Source organism: Strix aluco, chromosome 15 (genome assembly GCF_031877795.1).
Source record: "Strix aluco isolate bStrAlu1 chromosome 15, bStrAlu1.hap1, whole genome shotgun sequence".
Lineage (NCBI taxonomy): Eukaryota > Metazoa > Chordata > Aves > Strigiformes > Strigidae > Strix > Strix aluco.
In genome coordinates, this window is record NC_133945.1 from 11204733 (window position 1) to 11223405 (window position 18673).

Sequence of the window (18673 nt, forward strand, 5' to 3'; positions counted from 1 at the left end):
TCCCCCGGTACTGGGCTGGAAAGGACAAAGAACTTTCTGCATAGTGTGAACTGCTTTGCAGCGCTGTGCTGCTCTGCCTGCTCCCACCCATCTGCTGGCTGGTGTTGCTGTCTAACTGTACCAACCCACCCTTGAGGTATCTTGCTGAGCACAGCTTGGGCTTACCAAATAGGTGTCTGCCTAAATTATTCCTTCCCAGAGAAGACTTTACAAGCCTGGGCCATTCAGATCAATGGGGTAATTCTCCCTTGCCCTGCATGTAATATAAACCCCCTCTGCAAAATGGGAAGTTTCCCAGCATCAGCAGGATGGAGATGAAGCTGTAGGTCAGTAAAATAGCTCACGGCAGGGAAAGAGGGTTGTTTTTAAAGGCTCCAAATGGGCTTGTAAAACAACAAAACCATATTTTGCTTGTGGTGACATTTGCATGCAGAGCTGTCTTAGTGAATCTGAAACTTGGAGAGGAGAATTTGGGCCAGTGTCTTTTGTAACACAAGATGTGCTATATTAATACCATTCGGCCTCTCTTCTGAACTGTCACGGCATTACTTCCTTGGGACTGTATGTCTGTTCATCAACCCAATTTCTTTAGTGATCGCTTTGCTTCAGTTTCTTTAGTAAATGAGAGCTACTCATGGTGCTCTAATGTGCTCATCTGCCTGGGAGTAACGATAAACTTGAGATGCCCTGGGCTGCTTAACATAAGTTAATGTCTGTAGATAATATTTAAAATATTCAGGCTGAATTCTGTTATTTGTCCTGGGCAAGTGTGGCAGACCAGGTCTTTCTGGGTATGAGATAATGCGGGATAGGTGTCCAGTGAGCCTCCAGAATGGGGTGCAAGTATGTTCTTTGCTGAGGAGTGGGATGCACAGAAAGATAAAGGTGAGAGCTGGAACTGAGTGGACAGCTAGACACTGGAAAAGTACTAAAGCAGAGGAAAAAAAAAAAAGTGAGACTGAAAGAAGAGGGAGGGTGGGGAATGAACAGAAGATGAGGAAAGCAGGGCGTACCTGTGCTTTCCCACATGTGTGTATCATCATAGTGCTGATCTGGTACAGCTGGGGGTAAGAGAAAGGTCAGGATCCCAATTAATTATTGCTGCTTCTCAGGTGGGTGTGTTCCTTTCCCTGAGATCCCCAGTTAATACAGGATCCATGATAAGAGGTAGCCATTTAGCTCAGGGATACTGATAACAAAGAATAGGATGGGTCAGAAATAGAAGAGGAGAAAAATCTCTATTAGTCACTTCACAAATCTGTGTGTTTGGAAGACAGCTGGGTTTTCTTTTGCTCTTGGAAGTATTTGTTTCAGAAATCAGCCAGTCAGTGAAAGTTTTTTTTCTTCCCTGCTGTCAAGAAAGGTTATTTTCTTTTGTTACTGTTTTGGCATTTGGGTGAGGCTCAGTAGTCATAGCCCTGAAGTAACAGCTTGTCCTGGGTATTGTATACTCATGTATATAATGCAGAAGAGCTTGCAGCTTGGCATTGTTGAGGCTAAGCTGTGACCATGCAAAAAATCAAAGCTTGGGATGGACAGGGAGCATCAGGGGAGGTAGTGCTTTTACCTCCCAGGCTGTGTAAGTAACTTCATCCCCTGAAGGGTCATCGCATCTCCTTGGGGACATCTAGGCAAAACCTGCTGATTGCCTAGGTCTGTGCCAGGATTTGCCACTTAATCGTGATTGAGGATTATTTAAGCGGCCAAGTCCTGCAAGCAAGGCTGCTGTGTTCAAGATGTGTGTTCCCCAGGTTTGTGCACAGGATCTCTACACTTGCAGCTGGGTGGGATGTGGTATTGAATGTGATGCTCAGGAAGGTCAGATCTGTGTCTGGCAGAAAAATCTCTTGTGCAAAAGCAGAGCTTCCAAAAACTCCTCCCAGATTTTGAGGGCATGTCTCAGGTAGGGAGAACAGGCTTACAGTGGCTCTGGCCACAACAGCTGGGAATGCACAAAGGATGCTAAACTAGAAACTGAAAATCAGAGTGGAAAAAAACCTGAGAGGTTACATTTTTCACTTGCAGTTTTGGTTGGGTTTTTTTTAAGTTTCTAGTTAGGTTTTTATTAATTGTATCTTTGCAAAACCTTACTTTGCAATGAAAGGTTGTTTTTGAATAAAAGATGTTTCAGTTACAAAAATATCATCCATCTGTAATGAATAATGAGATTGCGTTAGCTACATTTCTGAGACTGAATTCTGGGGTAGGAGCCACTGTAATAAACTCGTTATCTGGGGCATCACGTCCCCTGTCATGACATACTTCTGTGTTGAAGTCAGGGTCCTGGATGTTGGTTTGCAGTGTGTTTGTTTTGGTGGGTTTAAAGATGTGCTTTCACAGTGAAGACAGCATGGTAATGCAGTCTTAAGTGCAAACTGAACAATCTTGCTGAATTGCTGGTGTGTAATGGCTCTCCATGTATTAGAATAATCTTTTTTTCTTCAAGACTAATGTGGCAGTTCGGCCTTTTTTTTTTTTTTTCTCCCCTAAATGATTCTTTGTCTCAGGCAATCTTTCCTCACATCATGAGACGGATGGTTATCTCAGGGCATAACAAGACCTTGAGTATTTCTCTCTTTACTCCATTTTTCTATGGCTTAGGCTTGTGTTTCCATGGAGTGAGAATCATTTACATTGTAGGAGGACAGGGAAGCTCTGAAGACAGAAATGGAAATCCCATCAAAGTGATCCTGCAGTTTAAACCCTCCGGCAGCAATTTACATGGCTTGTTTTTATCGTTTTCATCTTTCTTCTTTGGGATGGATTACTGGGACGTGGATCCTGGGTAACATCAGCCTGGGTGCCTGGGGCTCAGGGGGGATGAGGGGTGGAGGAAGAGCAGAAGGCGCGTGATGGAGGGGAGTCTGGTGTCGAAGCTTTGTGCTGCAAAGCCGAGCAGATCTGGTATTTTGGTGTAACAGTATATATAAAAGCCTGCGGGTGGATGGTGTGTGGCTGAGGTGGTTGTAATCACCTTTCCTGCAGGCCCAGCATCTTCTCATTTCTAAAGCAGGTGAAGCTTTTCCATTCCCTTGATGTCATGAAGTGAAGGTGGTGATTAGAGGGGAACACACAACTGCTGGGGGTTGCTTGATTTACTCAGGGTAAGAAGGCACTGGAAGGATTCGATCTCAACCCTCTCCTTCCCCTATCCAACTGCCGGTCCTAAAAACACAGATCGGGAAGACAACTGACTGAGTCATCGGGTCCTGCCTCGTGCTGTCATCTGCAGCGACATCTCCCATCCCCTCTGTGGAGTGATGGGGCTCTGCCTCACAGCTAGTTCTCTCTCTTGCCCCCACTACCACCTACTGGAAAGCTGTTCCAGAGCTTCGCTGCTCTAATGGCGTGAAACGGGCTTTTCATTTTCAAGCTAAAAGTGGAAACTTGTTCCCGCACCTCCATTGTCCTCTCACTTAAACAGTGATTTTTTTTTTTTTTTTTTTTCCCCCCCCTGGGAATTTGCCAGCCCTTCTCCCTGGTCATAAGCAGAGTGGAGGGGTAAGAAAGTAAAAAAAAAAAAAAAAAATAATCCCGTAGCAGTTGTGTTTAGCTCGATGCCACTTTCAGCAGGGAAATGGACTTTTTGAAACAAAGGAGGCTTAATGTGACAGTGTTTTCTGCCCAGTCCTGGTGCCTGGGTTGCAGCACAGTCCTGGGCTGCAGACAGAAAGCAGAGGGGGCTGCTGAGACCTGCCAGCTGAATAAAAAGACCTTGGCAAGATTAGTGCCTTCACTGAAAAATTTTCCTACTTAGAGAGGAGTGTTGGTGGGAGGCTGTTTGGCTTCAGTTTTAACGTCTTTTATTGTTATTTTTAAACATGCATGACCAGGGTCTGTTTATTAATCTCCTAATCTTTTCCCAAAGTAAATAGCAACTTCAGTGGTGAACACGAGGTTCTCCTGGCTGGGGCATTTAGGAAATCAGCAGCAGCTGAGTGGCAAGCAGAAAAGTCTTCTTGCTTGTGTTGATTGCACTGAAATCCCTGTGATTATATCCCGTATCATAGGGCATGAGTTACCTTTCTAGTGCAGGGTAGAAAAGGTTTTGCCTACCTTGAGAGGTCCTCCTCTCCCCTCTAATTAGTCTTTATCGCCTCAAACAGGGGAGAGAGATCAGAAAAATCTGTTGAATCTCCATCCCAACAAAACAGGAGCTCCCACCCAGCTGGTGTAGTGGGGATGCAGCCAGGCAGCTAATTAAGGGTCAGGCCATTGTTTGTGTGCTGGGGGATGTGTTAACAGGGTATTGCTGTGCATTGGCTACCTTCTCACAGGTATTTGTCTTGGTCAGCAATATACTGTGCTATATATAGTGGTAACTGTGGTTTAAGGCAAAAGGTGGAGCAGGGGCATCCGAGTAAGTTTTTGCTCTTGTTTTGTGGCTACTTTGAGCCTGCTACAGCTTTGGTTGATGGCATCTAGGGATTTTTTAAACTGGAACCCTATGTTTATATTCTGGATACAGGAAATATTGATTATTTATTTAAAAAATTAAATTCCATTGGCATGACACTTCCAATCTTCTCTACTCTCCTTTTGGTTTGTATAAATTGTCCTATGTCTTATGTCGGTTCTTGTTTATTTTTCTTCTGGGTTCAGACTTTGTTTTTCCCTCTGTTGGCTGTTCTTACTCTCAGTCGTGTTGGGTTCAAGCTGCAGAGTTCGTTGTTCTGTGTGCTGGGTTTTCCTGGGACTTGTGGTGGCAAAAGGGGCTGGGTTAATTTCTGAATTTAGCTCTGTTGCCCAAGTGTTTTAGTTTAGCTTTGGATGCTTCCCTAATCTCTGTTTGTGCCTTCCCTTTCAGATGAATGAGGTAGGAGAATACCACCCCAATTCCCTTTCACTTAGTTTAGCTTTGTTTAATTGTTTGATTTTTTTAAATGAAGTTGCATCAAGTTTTTTTATTTTGCAAGTCATTATAATCTGTTTATAAGTGACCAGAAATCTCTACCACATTGGGCAGTGAAAGCCTTCTAGAGCTGGCATCGGTTGTTCTGAAGCAATGATGCTGCAGGATAAGAGACTTTCTGCACTTACAACACTGTATTTGATTTAATATTCCCCTTGCTCCTTGTTAGTCTTTATTCCTTTTGGCTGGACATAATGGAATAAAGTCATTTGCGTGGAACTTGGGCATGCCAGAGAGTTTTCATTAGGCTTCACTGCTGTTTGCTTGAAACTCTGGAGGCTTAGAAAAAAATAATCTTTTTTGGGCAGTGCCCAAAATGTCCAGATTATGATATATTACCATTTTGGTGCATTTTTTTTGTGCCCTGCCCAGCTAAAATGGCTTAAATAAAGTTACTGAACTCCCCAGTAATGTCCAGCATGGAGAACGTGTTCCAGCAGTTGAAGTGTTTAGCAGCAAGGTGGACTTCAGCTGGCTGTGGAGACCTCAGCTCGCTGCGGGCAGGCATTCACTCCACTAGCCGTACAGCCTGGGGACACTGGTTCACTAAACTAATAGTGCTGCCCCAAAACTCACTTTTCTTGTATGAATACGTTTATGTGAATTTATTCCTGTGCTTGATAAGATGTCTTATCTTGAAGCCTGCATTGGCGCAGTCACTTGAAGGGTTGGAGTCTGTGATTATGCCGACGGCGGAGATTGCTGGTGTTATCTACTATGCTCCTGAGGTGACAATTTTTCATGTTGTTCACTCTGGAGAGCAGAAATGAAGAGAGAGGGACTGTGATGTGCCTGGGGAGCGCCGTAGCCACCGACAGCCCCAAGCCTTATGAAGGGCTTTGGAAAAGCATCCCCGCAGAAGTGGGTGCTCACCCTGGCCAGCAGCCATCTGCCTGAGGATCTGTCACCAGTTCCTGCAGAAGATGTGTGGCTGTAGAGGTCTCATAGCTAGGCTGCTTAAAAAATGGTCACAAGGGCAGGGAGTGGGTGAGAAGGGGAAGCAGCGTTGGCAGAGCCCTTCAGAAGATGGAGTCAGGGAATCCTCCAGCCTGTCCACAGGCAGAGTGGCGACACAGAGGGGTCACAGGGAGGCACCAGCCCAGGGACTGGTGTGGGTCCATAACTCTCTGTCTTGTTCAGAGAATGCTTTGAAATTGCTTTTGGCTTTCAGCTACAGTCCAGGAAAGGCCTGGGCTGGCTTGCTTTCTCAGTCAGATGTCTTCAGCCAGGAGAGCAAGAGCCATGGGAAATCTCTGATAAATTATTGTAACAGTGACATTTTAAAGAGATTTCCCTGGTAGATCAGTTGGTTCTGGGGTATTTTGCTACTTAGCAATTTTATGGATGGAGCTAACTCAGCACCTGAGGCATTTGAACTCCTCCTGCCTGGTGTTCCCTTTGGCACTGAAAACAATTGCCAAATTTGTGTAGTTCTGGGCTGCGGCTGTCGCAGGAAAGCAGCACACAACTAGCCGAGCATCTACAACTCTTACATCCCCCCTTGCTGCATGATTTTTGGATTTAAGAGATATGTATTTTTAAAACTAGAAGAGCAATGAAGGGTAAGTTGCTATTAATATAAGGCAGCAATGCAGACTGCTGGTATTGGGCCTGGCGAGTTGAGTGAAGCATGCAGCTCTGTCATGGTGTTCCTTGAAGTTTACTGTGTGGGATGCTGTTTATGTTGGACAGACATGGACCTTGAGTCTAGGCAAGAGAGGAAACACTGAAAGGAAGGTGATCAGGAGGAGATAGCTAGCAGGGGTGATTTTATTGAACAAGCTGAGGTCATCCCCTCCAAGAGCGCGGTCACCATTGACCCTGTCATCTTTGCTCCTCTGAAGTACTATCATCTTCTGGAAACCATTTGTGTATGCTCCTGCATATAGCTCAGCCTTTGTTTTCTAACTAGACATTGCTTGACATTATGTGGAGCAGGGGGGATGCATGTTTAAGAGGCTGGTCTAAAGAAAATACTGTCCATGTCAGGAGGATGCTTTAAAACCCCAGCTGTCATTGAAACCCATTGCTTGAGGTGCTGTTTGCCTACGTCAAGAAGAAATGGCTTGGGCATGAGTTGGCTCAGTGTCCACCAGAGCTGGGGTGTCTTCTATCTGAGCCTGAGGATCTTCTTGCAGAATGTTCCTCCACCTAAATGTGTCCTTATCCCTGGCTGGAGGAAGGTGTGATGTCTTCTGGTCCCGTCGCGCACAGCAGTGCAGGCAGTGGAGGGGTTACTTCTTCGAGAGAACTTTGGAAACCTGAGTCTAGGAAGTTGCAGACAATATGAAGAAATCCACCTGCATGCCTAAGATAAATTTGTTAACATAAAACAAGCGTTGGGGCTCCCGATAAAACCTGTGGAGGCCGACGCATGCTTTGATACCCATTTCCCTGAGTCGAGCACTGCTTTGATCAGATATCATTACATCGGAAGGCTTGAAGCACGGTTATTACTCCAAACTTTGCTGACATGGCTTCTTCTTCCTCACCATTGCCGCTGCTCTGTGTCTGCCCTGTCTTCTGGATTCTCTCACCCTTCCTTGTGCCTGATCTGCTGTGTGGAAGTCGGAGATGTTTTTTTCCACAACAGACCCTGATGCCTGACTCGCATCATTTGGTCCCATGGTCCTGGGCTACCATGAGGCAACAGTTCTGCACCTTGGACTATTTTTGTGGTAGGAAGTTTGGTAGGTCCCAGACTTGGATTACAGCCATGTATTTGAAGATGGGAGAGGATGACATGAGGAGCTAAAGTACAGAAATGTGCATGAGCATGCAAAACTCTTGATTCTTGTTGCCAGTCCATAACCCAATAACTGGCAGCAGCCTTTGCAATTGGAGTAAGTGGGAGTGCCTGACCTCGGGTGTGGTGTGAAGCTGAGTCACCTGGTCCTGTGGGAGGAGCGGGGTGAGGGTGCGGGGATCGGGACTCATGGGGCAGAGCACCCGTGTCCTCACTGGCATGGCTGGATGTGGGCAGCATTTGGTTGCTGCTGTGGTGGGCTTAGATTGACTTGACTGGTTTTATATTTGCCAGGCCTGAGCTACCGTCGTTGGGGTCTCACGTGAGGATGGGAGACCACGTGAAAGAGAAAAAAAACCCTTTATTTGTAGCTGCTGGTCCCAGCCCTGTGCCAAGGGAGCTGCGGCTGATGGGATTTGTAACAGCTTGGGAATTTGCTCTCCTCTCCTGGATGGGCACCCTGCTGCGTCCGATGAGGCTGCTTATTTAGCTCTTGGGTTTATATCTGAACACAACCACCCCTGGGAAATGGACTTTGTCTTCCCTAGGGTGTGCTGGGGAAGTTTGGTGGCCATCCCCATGGGCAGGGGCTGGTAGCAGACCTGTGCAGAGGAGCTGTGTTGCCCCACGCCAGCCTCCTCCTGCTCCACTGACATAACCAGACCCTTAAATATGTATAAGAAGGAGAAAGCACGTTCCCGTGCTTTTTATAAATAATTGCTGCACTGTGAGGAGTGAGTGTTTAGTGTAATTACTGCAGGGGAACAAACAAATGATGACAGTGAGAAAGGAAGACCTGCCCTTACCCCTCGACAGCCCAATGCAATGGGGCGGCTGGGGGGCTCCCACCCGTGTGGGTTTGGGGGAGGATGGAGCGAGGAGAGCTCCGCTGGAAGGAGGGGAAGAATTTAGTGGCTGACTCGGTGACTTGCAAGGAAGCTCTTTCTGCTGGGGCGCAGCTGGAATAGCAGGCTCTGACATTTGCTAGTCAGAGTTCAAACAAAGATCCCTGTATCGGCTTTATTTGCGAGGCAACACCAGGGACACTGGTGGATGTGTCCTGCCCCCGGCCCCTGCCCTCCTCCGGTTCCTCTCAGTCTCCTTTGGGCAATGCCTCTCCCAAGGAGGAATTTGGAGGCGAGGGACTTGTGTTTAAAGTGCTTTGTGTGAGACGTCAGCTCAGGGCTGTAAACAGTGAGTGGTTTTGCTCAGAGAAAGTACAAGCTGCCACTGGCAGCATTTTTCCATTAAGGCAAGGGCTGGAAACCTCCTGGCATGGAGGGCTGTGGTGCTGGGCAGCTGTAGCTGTAGGAGGAGAGTCTCTTTGTGGAGCACTCCCACTGTGGAGAAAGGAAAAAAAAATAAAATAAAAAATAGCAAAGCAAGGGAGCAGCATAGCGGTTTCTCTGAGCTGTTTGTTTTAATTGTGCAATTTCTGTTCCACTCAGTGCTTGGGTGGGATTTGCTGATGAAAGATGGACATTCACCTCTTTTCTTCGTGTGAGCATGGAGTGAGTTTTGGAGGTCTTGGGCATATGCAGTTGTCTGTATATCGGGTTTTTGTGAATAACAGCTGCACTTGAGAGTGCAAATCTGTTAATTGTTATTTTAATATGTATTGCTATCAATATAAACTAGCACATATCTCTGTTTTGCTTGTATATTTATTTGATGCCTTTAAAATCAGGGAACTCTGACCTGGTGACTCCTGAACTCCCCTGGCATACCCTGTCCTGCCCTGTCTCTCGTTCCTCCTGCGCTGAATCCAATAGACCAGTCAAGTGCAATTCTCTCTTTCCTTTTGCTTTCAGACCCGGACTGGGCATCCCATAGCCTAGGGATTTTCATCTGCTTGAATTGTTCAGGAATCCATCGAAATATTCCCCAAGTCAGCAAAGTGAAGTCGGTCCGTCTGGATGACTGGGATGATGCTCAAGTGGAGGTACGTGCATCTGAGACTTGGAGTACCAGTGAGTTTGGGTTGCTGCATTTTACCAGAAAAGCTGTAAACGCAAGTCCTTTCTACAGATGCCACACAAACGTAATTTCAGAAAACATGTCTAGATAATTCCTGAATGTTGGAATGAGGTCTGTGATGCTGACTGAAAAATAGAATAGCCGTTTCACGAAGAGGTTGTGATGGTTTCCTCCACCCCTATAAAAATGTCAATGAAATAGAGCGTGTAAAAATTACTAATTTTAAATTAATTGTCTCCTCCTGTTTTTTACATTACCTCTAGCCAAGACTAGGCAGTAGACTAGACCTCTAGTCCACCACCCCTGCCCAGCCTACCTATTTCTGGCTTTGTTCCACTTAGGGTTGAAGACTTTAAACTCAGACGTTGAAGAACTGAACCTTCACAGTATAAATTCTCTGTATTTATGCCACGCACCTACGTAGGTTTGGGTGATGTTGCTAAAGGCAAGCCTACCCAGGAAACCTTTCTGCTTTGACTATTGGTGTCTTTAAAGGCATGAAGAACACTACCAGTCATTGATCTTTATCTTGTAGGTTGTAGATTTGAGGTTTTTCTGAAAGCCACAGCTCATGGAATCATGTGTTTTATAAGAAAAATAAGCCTTTATGTTGCTTGGATTTTCCCTTCCCTGATGTTTTTGAGAATAGATTGAATATGTAAGCTTGAGAAGCTCAAAAACATGAAAATAATGAAAAAAAAATTGCTTAGGGAAAAAAAAAAGAAAAAGCTTAGCTGCTTGCTGCTTGTTATGCTTGTATGCTTGGCATTTGATACAAGACAAAATGTATTTAGCATGGCTGCCTGGAAAAGAATGATTTTTTTTACACTTATAAAGTGACTTTCATTAAATAAAATATTTGAATTGGGAAATGTGTGGTTTTGTTTGCAGAGTTCTCAACTAACCATTTGTATACAAGATCAGAAGGAAAGGAGGGCTGTCAGGGCAGATAGAATTTTTATTTATTAAATACTTCAAGCTCCATTCTGAGATTGCTGGCATGGCTTAGCAAAAATAAAATTATCCTTTTGGAACAAGCAAAGAACATATTGTCGGAGACTGTTACCTTGCTGGAGCCATAACACGTGGAGACTTAAAGTGAGTGTCAGGTTTTGCCCTCTGGTTACCTAATTTCTGTGCTGGATTACCTGGGAGCCATCTCATTCCCATGCCTGCAAGTGGGAAATGCCACCACGTGCTGCCTTCTGCTCCTGTGGGGATTGTGCACCTGGGACTGGGACACGGACTTGTCCCCAGTGTCATATTAAGCTGGGGGAGCCCTGGCAATAATAATCAATATCAATTTCTGAGCCCTGGTTTGCAGGCACAATCTTTACAGCGTCCCTTCTGTGCCCATTCCTGGGGAAACCTCTCAGTAAGCGAACAGAGGCCCCATCCCAATAATTTTATTACTCTGTAGAAGCAAAAGAGGACAAAGGAAAATACCATTATGATTTTTTAATTCTTTCTGTTTTTTCTTTTTTTACAGTTTATGGCCTCGAATGGAAACAATGTAGCAAAAGCAAAATATGAATCTAAAATGCCACCGTTTTATTACAAGCCAACATTTCTTGACTGTCAGTAAGTAAATACCTTTGCTGGTAAACAACATTTACTTGTTTGTGCAGCTGCAGCCTCTGTAATATTTTAGTTTTAGCATGATACACTTTTTTTTTAGCCACAAAGGAGGTTTCATTTATAAAAGGCCCTGAAAATCTTTTTTCTTCTGCATGCATATGGTAGAGTTTATACTACGTGTGGGATCTTATTTAATAAGTACAGTTGAGATGATGCAGGGAAGTCAATAGTTCGTCTGTTCCCCAGACTCTTCCAAATTTCTAAGGCTAAAAATGTCAATTTCTACCCATTGATTTCCTCTACCTTTTCAAATAGCCCTTCTGCATCAAAACAGAACTTGCTTATCTGCTATATGAGATGCTAGGTTACTCAGTGCAATAATGCTGGGCTTTAGTGCCACAGTGGTGGATTTTCTTTTTTTGCCTACAAATAATCTCCTCCATGAAGGCAAGTGAAAAGGTATTTTCTGTCACACAAAGAGTAAACCTCCCTAGTAAGCTGGGGTAGACTTTGTAGACCAAGAGAGCTGAGCAAGAAGATGAACTGAAATTGTTTTTTTAGGGTCCAATCCTGCAGAATATCAAGGGGGGGTTGTATCTTTGTGAAACTAGTCTTTACAGAGGGTCTGGAGGGCATAATTTCCAGAGTCAGTTCTTTAGTATTAACAAACCAGTGAGTACTGGTCCATGAGATCCCTCTCAATATTGCTGCTTTAGCTGGGTGTCACTAGTTAAAGAGGGAGGTGTGGTTCGGTGGCGTGGCAGTGATGTGCGAGGCTCTGAGCAGCCAGATGATGTATTTGAGCATTGTAAGAGGTGCCCAAAACAGAAGTACTGGAAGGGTTCGTAGGGTTCCCTGTGTGAGATGTTAGCCTTTGGGTAGGAAGGCCCTGCTGTGTTCCCCAAATCTGAAATCATACTGAAGGTGGGCCAAAGTGTTCATGAGTACCTGTGCTCGTTCTCAAAGTGACTTTGTTTTAATCTTCTTGTAATAGCTATTAAAAGAGTTATTGTCTTCCTATGTCATGCAAAATGCCTTTTATAGTGAAGACAAAAGAGGGCACCTGTTGTGCCTGTGAAATATCTCAGTGGTGCATCTGTTACCCCCTATTTGATGATGCTCAAATGCTAAATCTGGGAGGGCCCAGGTACGAGTGGCGCTGCCTGGCCTGACAATAAAAAAAAAAAAAGCATCCATTTATGCAGTGCTCCCAGATCTTAGTTTTGATCTAAAATGGCTTCTGGCAGCAGCTTCCACAGTTCTGACAAGTACAGAAATGATTTGAGGATTGGCAAAGCCACTGTGTGTTGTGGAGGGGCACACTCTGAGTGTGTTGTGATTATCTTGCCAGGATTATTTTTCTCCAGGATAAAACTGCCTCAGCCTTTTACCTTTCCTATTACTGGAACACCTCTGCTGTTGTGGAAGGGAGCCCAAGGAGAAGCCACTGGGAAGGTGCCCTGAGCTGGAGCAATCCCGCAGGTTCAAGGGAGGAGATGGCGCAAATGCAGCTGAATGTGGCAGCGCCGTTGTTTATTTTTTCCCTTCATTTCAGAAAAACAGCTTCAGCAAAGTGAGGTGGTTTGGTTTGGTTTGGTTTTTTAACCCTGTCTCTCCCCAGGCAGAGAGAGGGAAGGGCCTGTATATGTTTGACCATGTTGGGAGTTTGGGACCTTTTAGATTCTCTTCCCACCTGAACTGGTCTTCAAGCATCACCTCTGGGTCCTGGCTTAGGGAAGGTGGAGAAGATGCTTCATATGGGTTTTCCTGGGGACTCAGAAGAGCTTGTGTGGGTGAGGATCTGAAAGGTCAGGGCTGTGATTTAGTAATGACTCATTTTTGAAAAATAGCGCTTCAAACCTGGTGGCTGGAGGAGGTGGAGGGGACTTGCCTTGTGACAGTCAAGGATGAAACCTTCCTGCTCCTGCCTGTCCACACTCAGACAACAGGATTGCTGTTCCTCCACCTAACACAGGCCAGGCTTCCTACTTTTCTTCACACTCTGGGCACGACATTAATCCATCATCTCCACGCACAAAATCTTGCCTGCCTCTCCCCTGACCAGCAGACCTGGCAGCCCAAGGACAGATGTATCCTGTTACTGCAGAATTTGGTGGCCAGAGTTTTCTGATGCATGTCTCAACATCCCCATGGGGTCTGTGGTGCCCCTTGTAGATGGCCCTAGCATTCTTCTCATCCCTGTCCATCCACTGCTGCTTGCATCTTTCTGTGTAAATAGATTGCACTTCCTAAGATGGTGCATCTACAAAGGGAAAATCACTGATAATTTCTGTCTTGCTTCTCCACAGAGTTGGGTTGAAACAAAAAGTCTTTTGTCAGAGTGTTATTCATGCTTACTTCCTCTGCCTTCTCCTTAGTGTCTTTCTGATACAAGGAGAAAGAAGGGTGCCCCAAGCTCTCCATGCTAGCCAGACAGCAGGAGAAGTTGTTGGCTCTGCCAGGAGCTGGGAGGTGGATGCCATCCTTGGTGAACAGACAGCTTTGGTGAACTGTTGTGGTCCTAAGAGATCCACTACCACATCTGTATCGCTGAGCTCCAAAAATTCCAGTCAGCTGTGTTATTTTGAGACTTGCATGTACTTGTGATGTTAGGAATGGAGAAGCAAGATTTTTCACCTAGTTGTCGTCGGAAGGAGAAACACAATTGTAGGGGATTTTGATTTTATTTACTCTTAAGAAGTCTTAGTTAAATTCCATTAGATGTTGCACCCCAGCCATAGCTGCTGTTTTCTCCTTACAGGGCGGGGGGCTCTTTGCTATTTGGGTTGTTCAGGAGCAGACTCTTGGTTCTTTTCCACACCCCATCCCTGCCCAAGGGGGTGCAGAGCTGATGCTGAGGGAGCCTGGCTGGAGGTGGGGCAGGTGCCTCTGCAGCTTGGGGCATCCTGAGAGCTGGGTGCAAATCACACCCAGCTCTCCTTGCAGAGGTCAGGCTGAGAGATAGTGAAAGCTCGCCCTGCGGCTCAGGCAGCTTAGACACCACAAGCATTTTCGTTCTTTCTGCTGTCGGGCTTGCAGAAAAGTCTGTGGCTGGTTCTGTGCTCGGTTGATTTGGCTTCCTTTGGTAGTGCAGCTTGGGCTTTGCCACTATGATATTTTCCTTCCTCCATCCTGCGGTGCAGTTGCACTCCAGGGAGCTTTGCCGAGCGGTGGCTGAGCTCCAGCCACGGCCCTGTGAAAGCTGCCTGTGAGCTCACAGGGACTGTGCTGGTGCTGGGGCGCCCGCTCTATCCACAGCCCTTCTTGATGCCCGTGGAGAGACATGTTGCTGGGCGTATAGCCTGTGAGAAACATGAGCAGGAGGGTTGAGGGGTTTTGTTGATGTTTCTTTTGGTTATTGATTGATTGATTGGGAAGATGAGGCAGGGCTAGTCTTCCTGCAAGCGTCTGGGAGACCAATTTCTGGCTCTTCTGTGTTCCCAACTTGTGCCTGTTTTGCCCTGGGACAATTTTCAGCCTGAATGCCCTGATTTCTGAACTGAGCCTGGAGTTCATGTAAGTGTTCTCCAGCACTGCTGGGCCTCTGCAGTAGCAGCAGGGTGCATTGGGATAGATGCAACCTCTTGCAGTAACAGATCTCCCTCTGACATTGCTGCAGTATAAGCAGCTGTGGGTACATTCCATGTTGGGAATGTTTCGAGGATGGTGTGCCAGGTTGTACTTTTCTTCCTCTAGTTAGATGCGCTCTGTGCCTTCCAACAGATGCATGCTGAACAAGAGCAGGGGAGTGCTGCTTTTTAAAGGGGTATATATTTAGCTTTCTCCCCGCCTCGCTGCAGTCCAGTCACTGCAATAGCATGAGTTGTTCCCAGCTCACAGCCCTGGGTTGCATCGCGATGGATGACACCTCCATCCAGCACTGGCACCATGCCGTTGTGTGCCGACCCACATTCTGCAGCATCAAGAGGTTTTGATGCTTCTGGTTAAAACAACCTGCGCTGGCTGGCTGCACTGGCTGGGCAGGCTTTGTGGGAGCTGCCCCCAGTCTCAGCGCAGCAGGATGCTGATGTACGAGCTGTAATAAGGACAGGCTGTTTGTTCATTTGAAGCTTCTTAATTTTATAATGCTACTTCTGGAATCCCTCTACTTCGGTTGCTTGAAGAATTGTGAAGTTCAGAGCAAGAAGGAAGGAGTGCTGCAGTGCCAGCTGGTCCTTTTTTCTTCTTGCCTACAATGTTGTGTTTGACTCCCTGGGAAATAAGTGGTGTTTGTCTGCTGCATCTGGCTTCTGCATCCTCCAGAAACCCCATTGTGGCTTCCTGGCTCTGTCAGACACTTGGCGAAGGTTAGAGAAGTTGGAGAGGTGCTCTGGAATTGCCCAGGGAAAATTTACTGGCTGTGCATAGGCAAAAAAAAATCCCAAAAAAAACCCACCGGAAAAAAAATCCCCTTCTGTCCTCTCCTCTCATCTTCTGTCTGCCAGCAACTTGGCCCATGCATCAGGAGCAGTGGGCAGGGCAGCCAACTTCTGTACCACTGGGGAGTTCCTGAGGCTGAAATGAATCCCAGACTCTGGGATGCTCCTACACCACCACAGCATTGGCCCAAAGAGCCTTGGGTAAGTAACTTAAACCACAAAAACCATCTTTGGATGATCATGAGTGGTCATGGCCCAGCTTTGTGCACTGCGGCAGCAGACCGAGAGCTGTAAAACAGCCTTTTCTGGGGCAGATACACTTCAAGCACATGGCTGAGTTTTGAGTCACCAGTGAGCAACAGGGGTAGTATTGCTTTTGAGTAAAAGCAAAGGAAAAAGGCTTTGTTCATCCATATGCTTGGCTGAAAACTGATAGAAAAAGACAGAGACAAGGTTTTGCTGGGCTTTTGCAGTACTGGAAGTACATCCATGTCCCTGCCCAATACTTAACGTCATTTTCTGTTGCCTTTTTGCTTGATTCGGGAACACAGAGCATCGTTCTGTGGAACTGCGTATGAGCTGCAGTGCATTGCTCCGCTCCTCTCTGTGCTTGGATAAGTGGGAGCTACATCTGCTCCTTATGTAGAACACTTAAATATACTGACTGCCAGTACATTTGAGTCCCTTGGTAGGAAAAATGGGGCAGAATGAAATGGCATGAGTTGTACTGGGTGGTTGACTTATCTGGAACGAGATGAGACATCAGTCAGGGAGAGGGTGCATCCCAGCGAAGCTCGTATCTTGAGAGTCACCTATATAGTTGTCTGAAGAACAGTTATTAGCAGAAGTGTCTCATTGTATTACAGTACGATTAAAATGTAGGGAGAGAAAATTGCCTAGTAAATCCCTGGATTATTTGTTCTTACTTTATCGTTTAAAGTTTGGTTCATTTGGTAGAGGAGCTACCAAGCCCACCACCTCAGTCTGGTGTCTGAAGGTCTGACTGGCCCCCTCCCATACATGGGGTATAATGATGGTCAGGGATGCAAACTTCTCACCTGGCCTCCTCTTCCTCTGCAACCTCCTTTTTGCTGGTGCTTTATAGATAAACTTCTTTAATGCTTAATATCCAGAGGGGTAAAGTTGAGTGTTTTGCTCAGGCTCCTACTTATTAATAAGGGTCTTCAGCTTCTACATCCATGGCTTTCAAGAGTGCCTGATGTCTTGGGTGTAAAGCAACATGGCCTCTTGGAGTGGCTGCTCATCAGTTCCTAAGTGATGGAGCCTCCTGTGGTGGCTCAAACTGGGCACTTCGCTTCGGGAATTCTTTGCTTGAGCATCGCCCTGTCATCAGCCAAGTACCTGAGACCTGTCTGCTCCTTCAGTCCCAGCTGGCCACAAGGTCTTCTCTGCTTGTTGTGCATTTTCTCTTTGTAGTTAGCTCATAAGCCTGCTAATTCATATTGATTCCTTTAATTTCCAAAGGAAATTACTACAAGGTTAAGATAGTACCGACACAGGCTGTTTCCTACATGTTTTTAATCTGTGTTTAGTCATTCTGAAAAACAGCCTTGTGGTGAACTGGACCATGCATGTAAAACAACCAAACAAAAAAGGAACCAGTTAGCATTTTAATTGAGTGTGTTATGATTTTGCATACTCAAATTCAGCTTTAGCTTCTTCAAATCCATAATGCAAGATTTTTATGCCTTGATAGTCAAAAACCCTGTCTGTTTGCTCTCCTCCAGAAGCTTACTGTTGGTCACTGGTCTTGGGGGGGTGGATGGCACATCAGTCTCTGGTCTCTGCAAGCCGAGATGATGCACAGAGTGCCTGGAAGAAGCCCCCCAGCTGTCTTATGCCTCCAGAAAGCCGTTTAAAAGCAAGTCCTCACAGCGAGGACTTAGCAGATAGGAAAAGATGCGGAGGCAGAGCGTGAAGCTAGACAGGCTTTTAGTCTGCGCTGCAGTGGCTCTCCTTGTAATCTGAGCAAAAATTTGGACTCGGACTTAAAATTCCATTAAAACAGTTGTTTGATGGAAACTTGGCATAGCTGCGTCCACAGAGCTGCCTGTGGAAAGCAGATTGGTTTTTTTCTGGAAAAACTTCTGACAAATTCCAGAAGCTACAAATTTGGGTTTTGGAAATGGTGTTCCTGGCTGACATTAATTTCTTTTGTCTTTGTTGGACGCAATGGAGGCTCACAAAGATACAATCAGAATGTGGTAGCGGATGGTGTTTGATGTCTTTTGGGCCACTTTCACCTCTGGCTGGGGCTTCTTGTCTGTCATACGTCTCCAAAAAGCCATCATAGCAGCCATGCAGCATCTGTGGTGTGTGCACTGCAGTGCGTCCTAGGAAAGCCAGCCCAGCTGAGGGTCTTGGGTAACAATAAATTGGAGACTATAAATTTGGCTGGCCAGCACTCCTCCACAGAGTGCAATGAAGCCATGCAGCCACAGTTTGATATTAAACTGCTTGAACAGCTTTTCCAGTGGTGTTTTTTGCTGCGAGCGAAAGGCTTTGAGTATATGGGACCAAGATAAAGCTGCTCCACTGGCTTCTTCTGAAACCTTCCTTGCTGACCCTTTGATGACAGAGAACACTTGTTTTCATGTGGGTGGCCAGGCAAGCAAACAAGCACCTAAAGTGAGATTTGGAGCCCTTGGTGTTGGCAGTGCTTTGTTGGCCTCTGGACCTGCCATCTCCCCAGTGCAGACCAGTCCTGTTCCATTCGGGGGTCAAATTTTCCCTTATTCTGTTGGAAATGTGTTTTTTCCTTATGGTTTTTGTTGTGTGTTTTTTTTTTTTTCCTTTGCTCCCAGGTTTCTATCTTGATAATTACAAAGACCTTTCTGTTCTAATTGCCAAAAAATGACACATTCCCTGTAACTAGCAGCCTGCCAGACTTTAGGTGGGCTGTTAAAGCTTTTGGAGTTGATCCCAAAAGCTGTGCATCTCCACAGTTTAGGAATGATGCACTTATATTTTTCTAACAAACATGAATGGCGTATTTGCTACATTATCCTATCAACAACAGTGCAATAAAATACCATGAGACTGTTGCTACAGTCATTTCTG

General features: G+C 45.8%; 1 protein-coding gene across 2 annotated transcripts in view; it reads left to right on the forward strand.

The window, feature by feature from the left end:
• The window catches only part of ADAP1 (ArfGAP with dual PH domains 1), a 61656-nt gene that overhangs the window by 1425 nt on the left and 41558 nt on the right, over positions 1 to 18673 (forward strand). The window contains exons 1-3 of one of the 2 annotated variants that reach the window (XM_074840773.1): positions 2291 to 2785; positions 9470 to 9600; positions 11125 to 11216. In XM_074840773.1, the coding sequence (XP_074696874.1) occupies positions 2722 to 2785; positions 9470 to 9600; positions 11125 to 11216 (287 nt within the window). In that variant the 5' untranslated portion in view covers positions 2291 to 2721. Of the gene's footprint in view, positions 1 to 2290; positions 2786 to 9469; positions 9601 to 11124; positions 11217 to 18673 lie in introns of those variants that run through there. The other variant, XM_074840772.1, reaches the window with a different exon arrangement.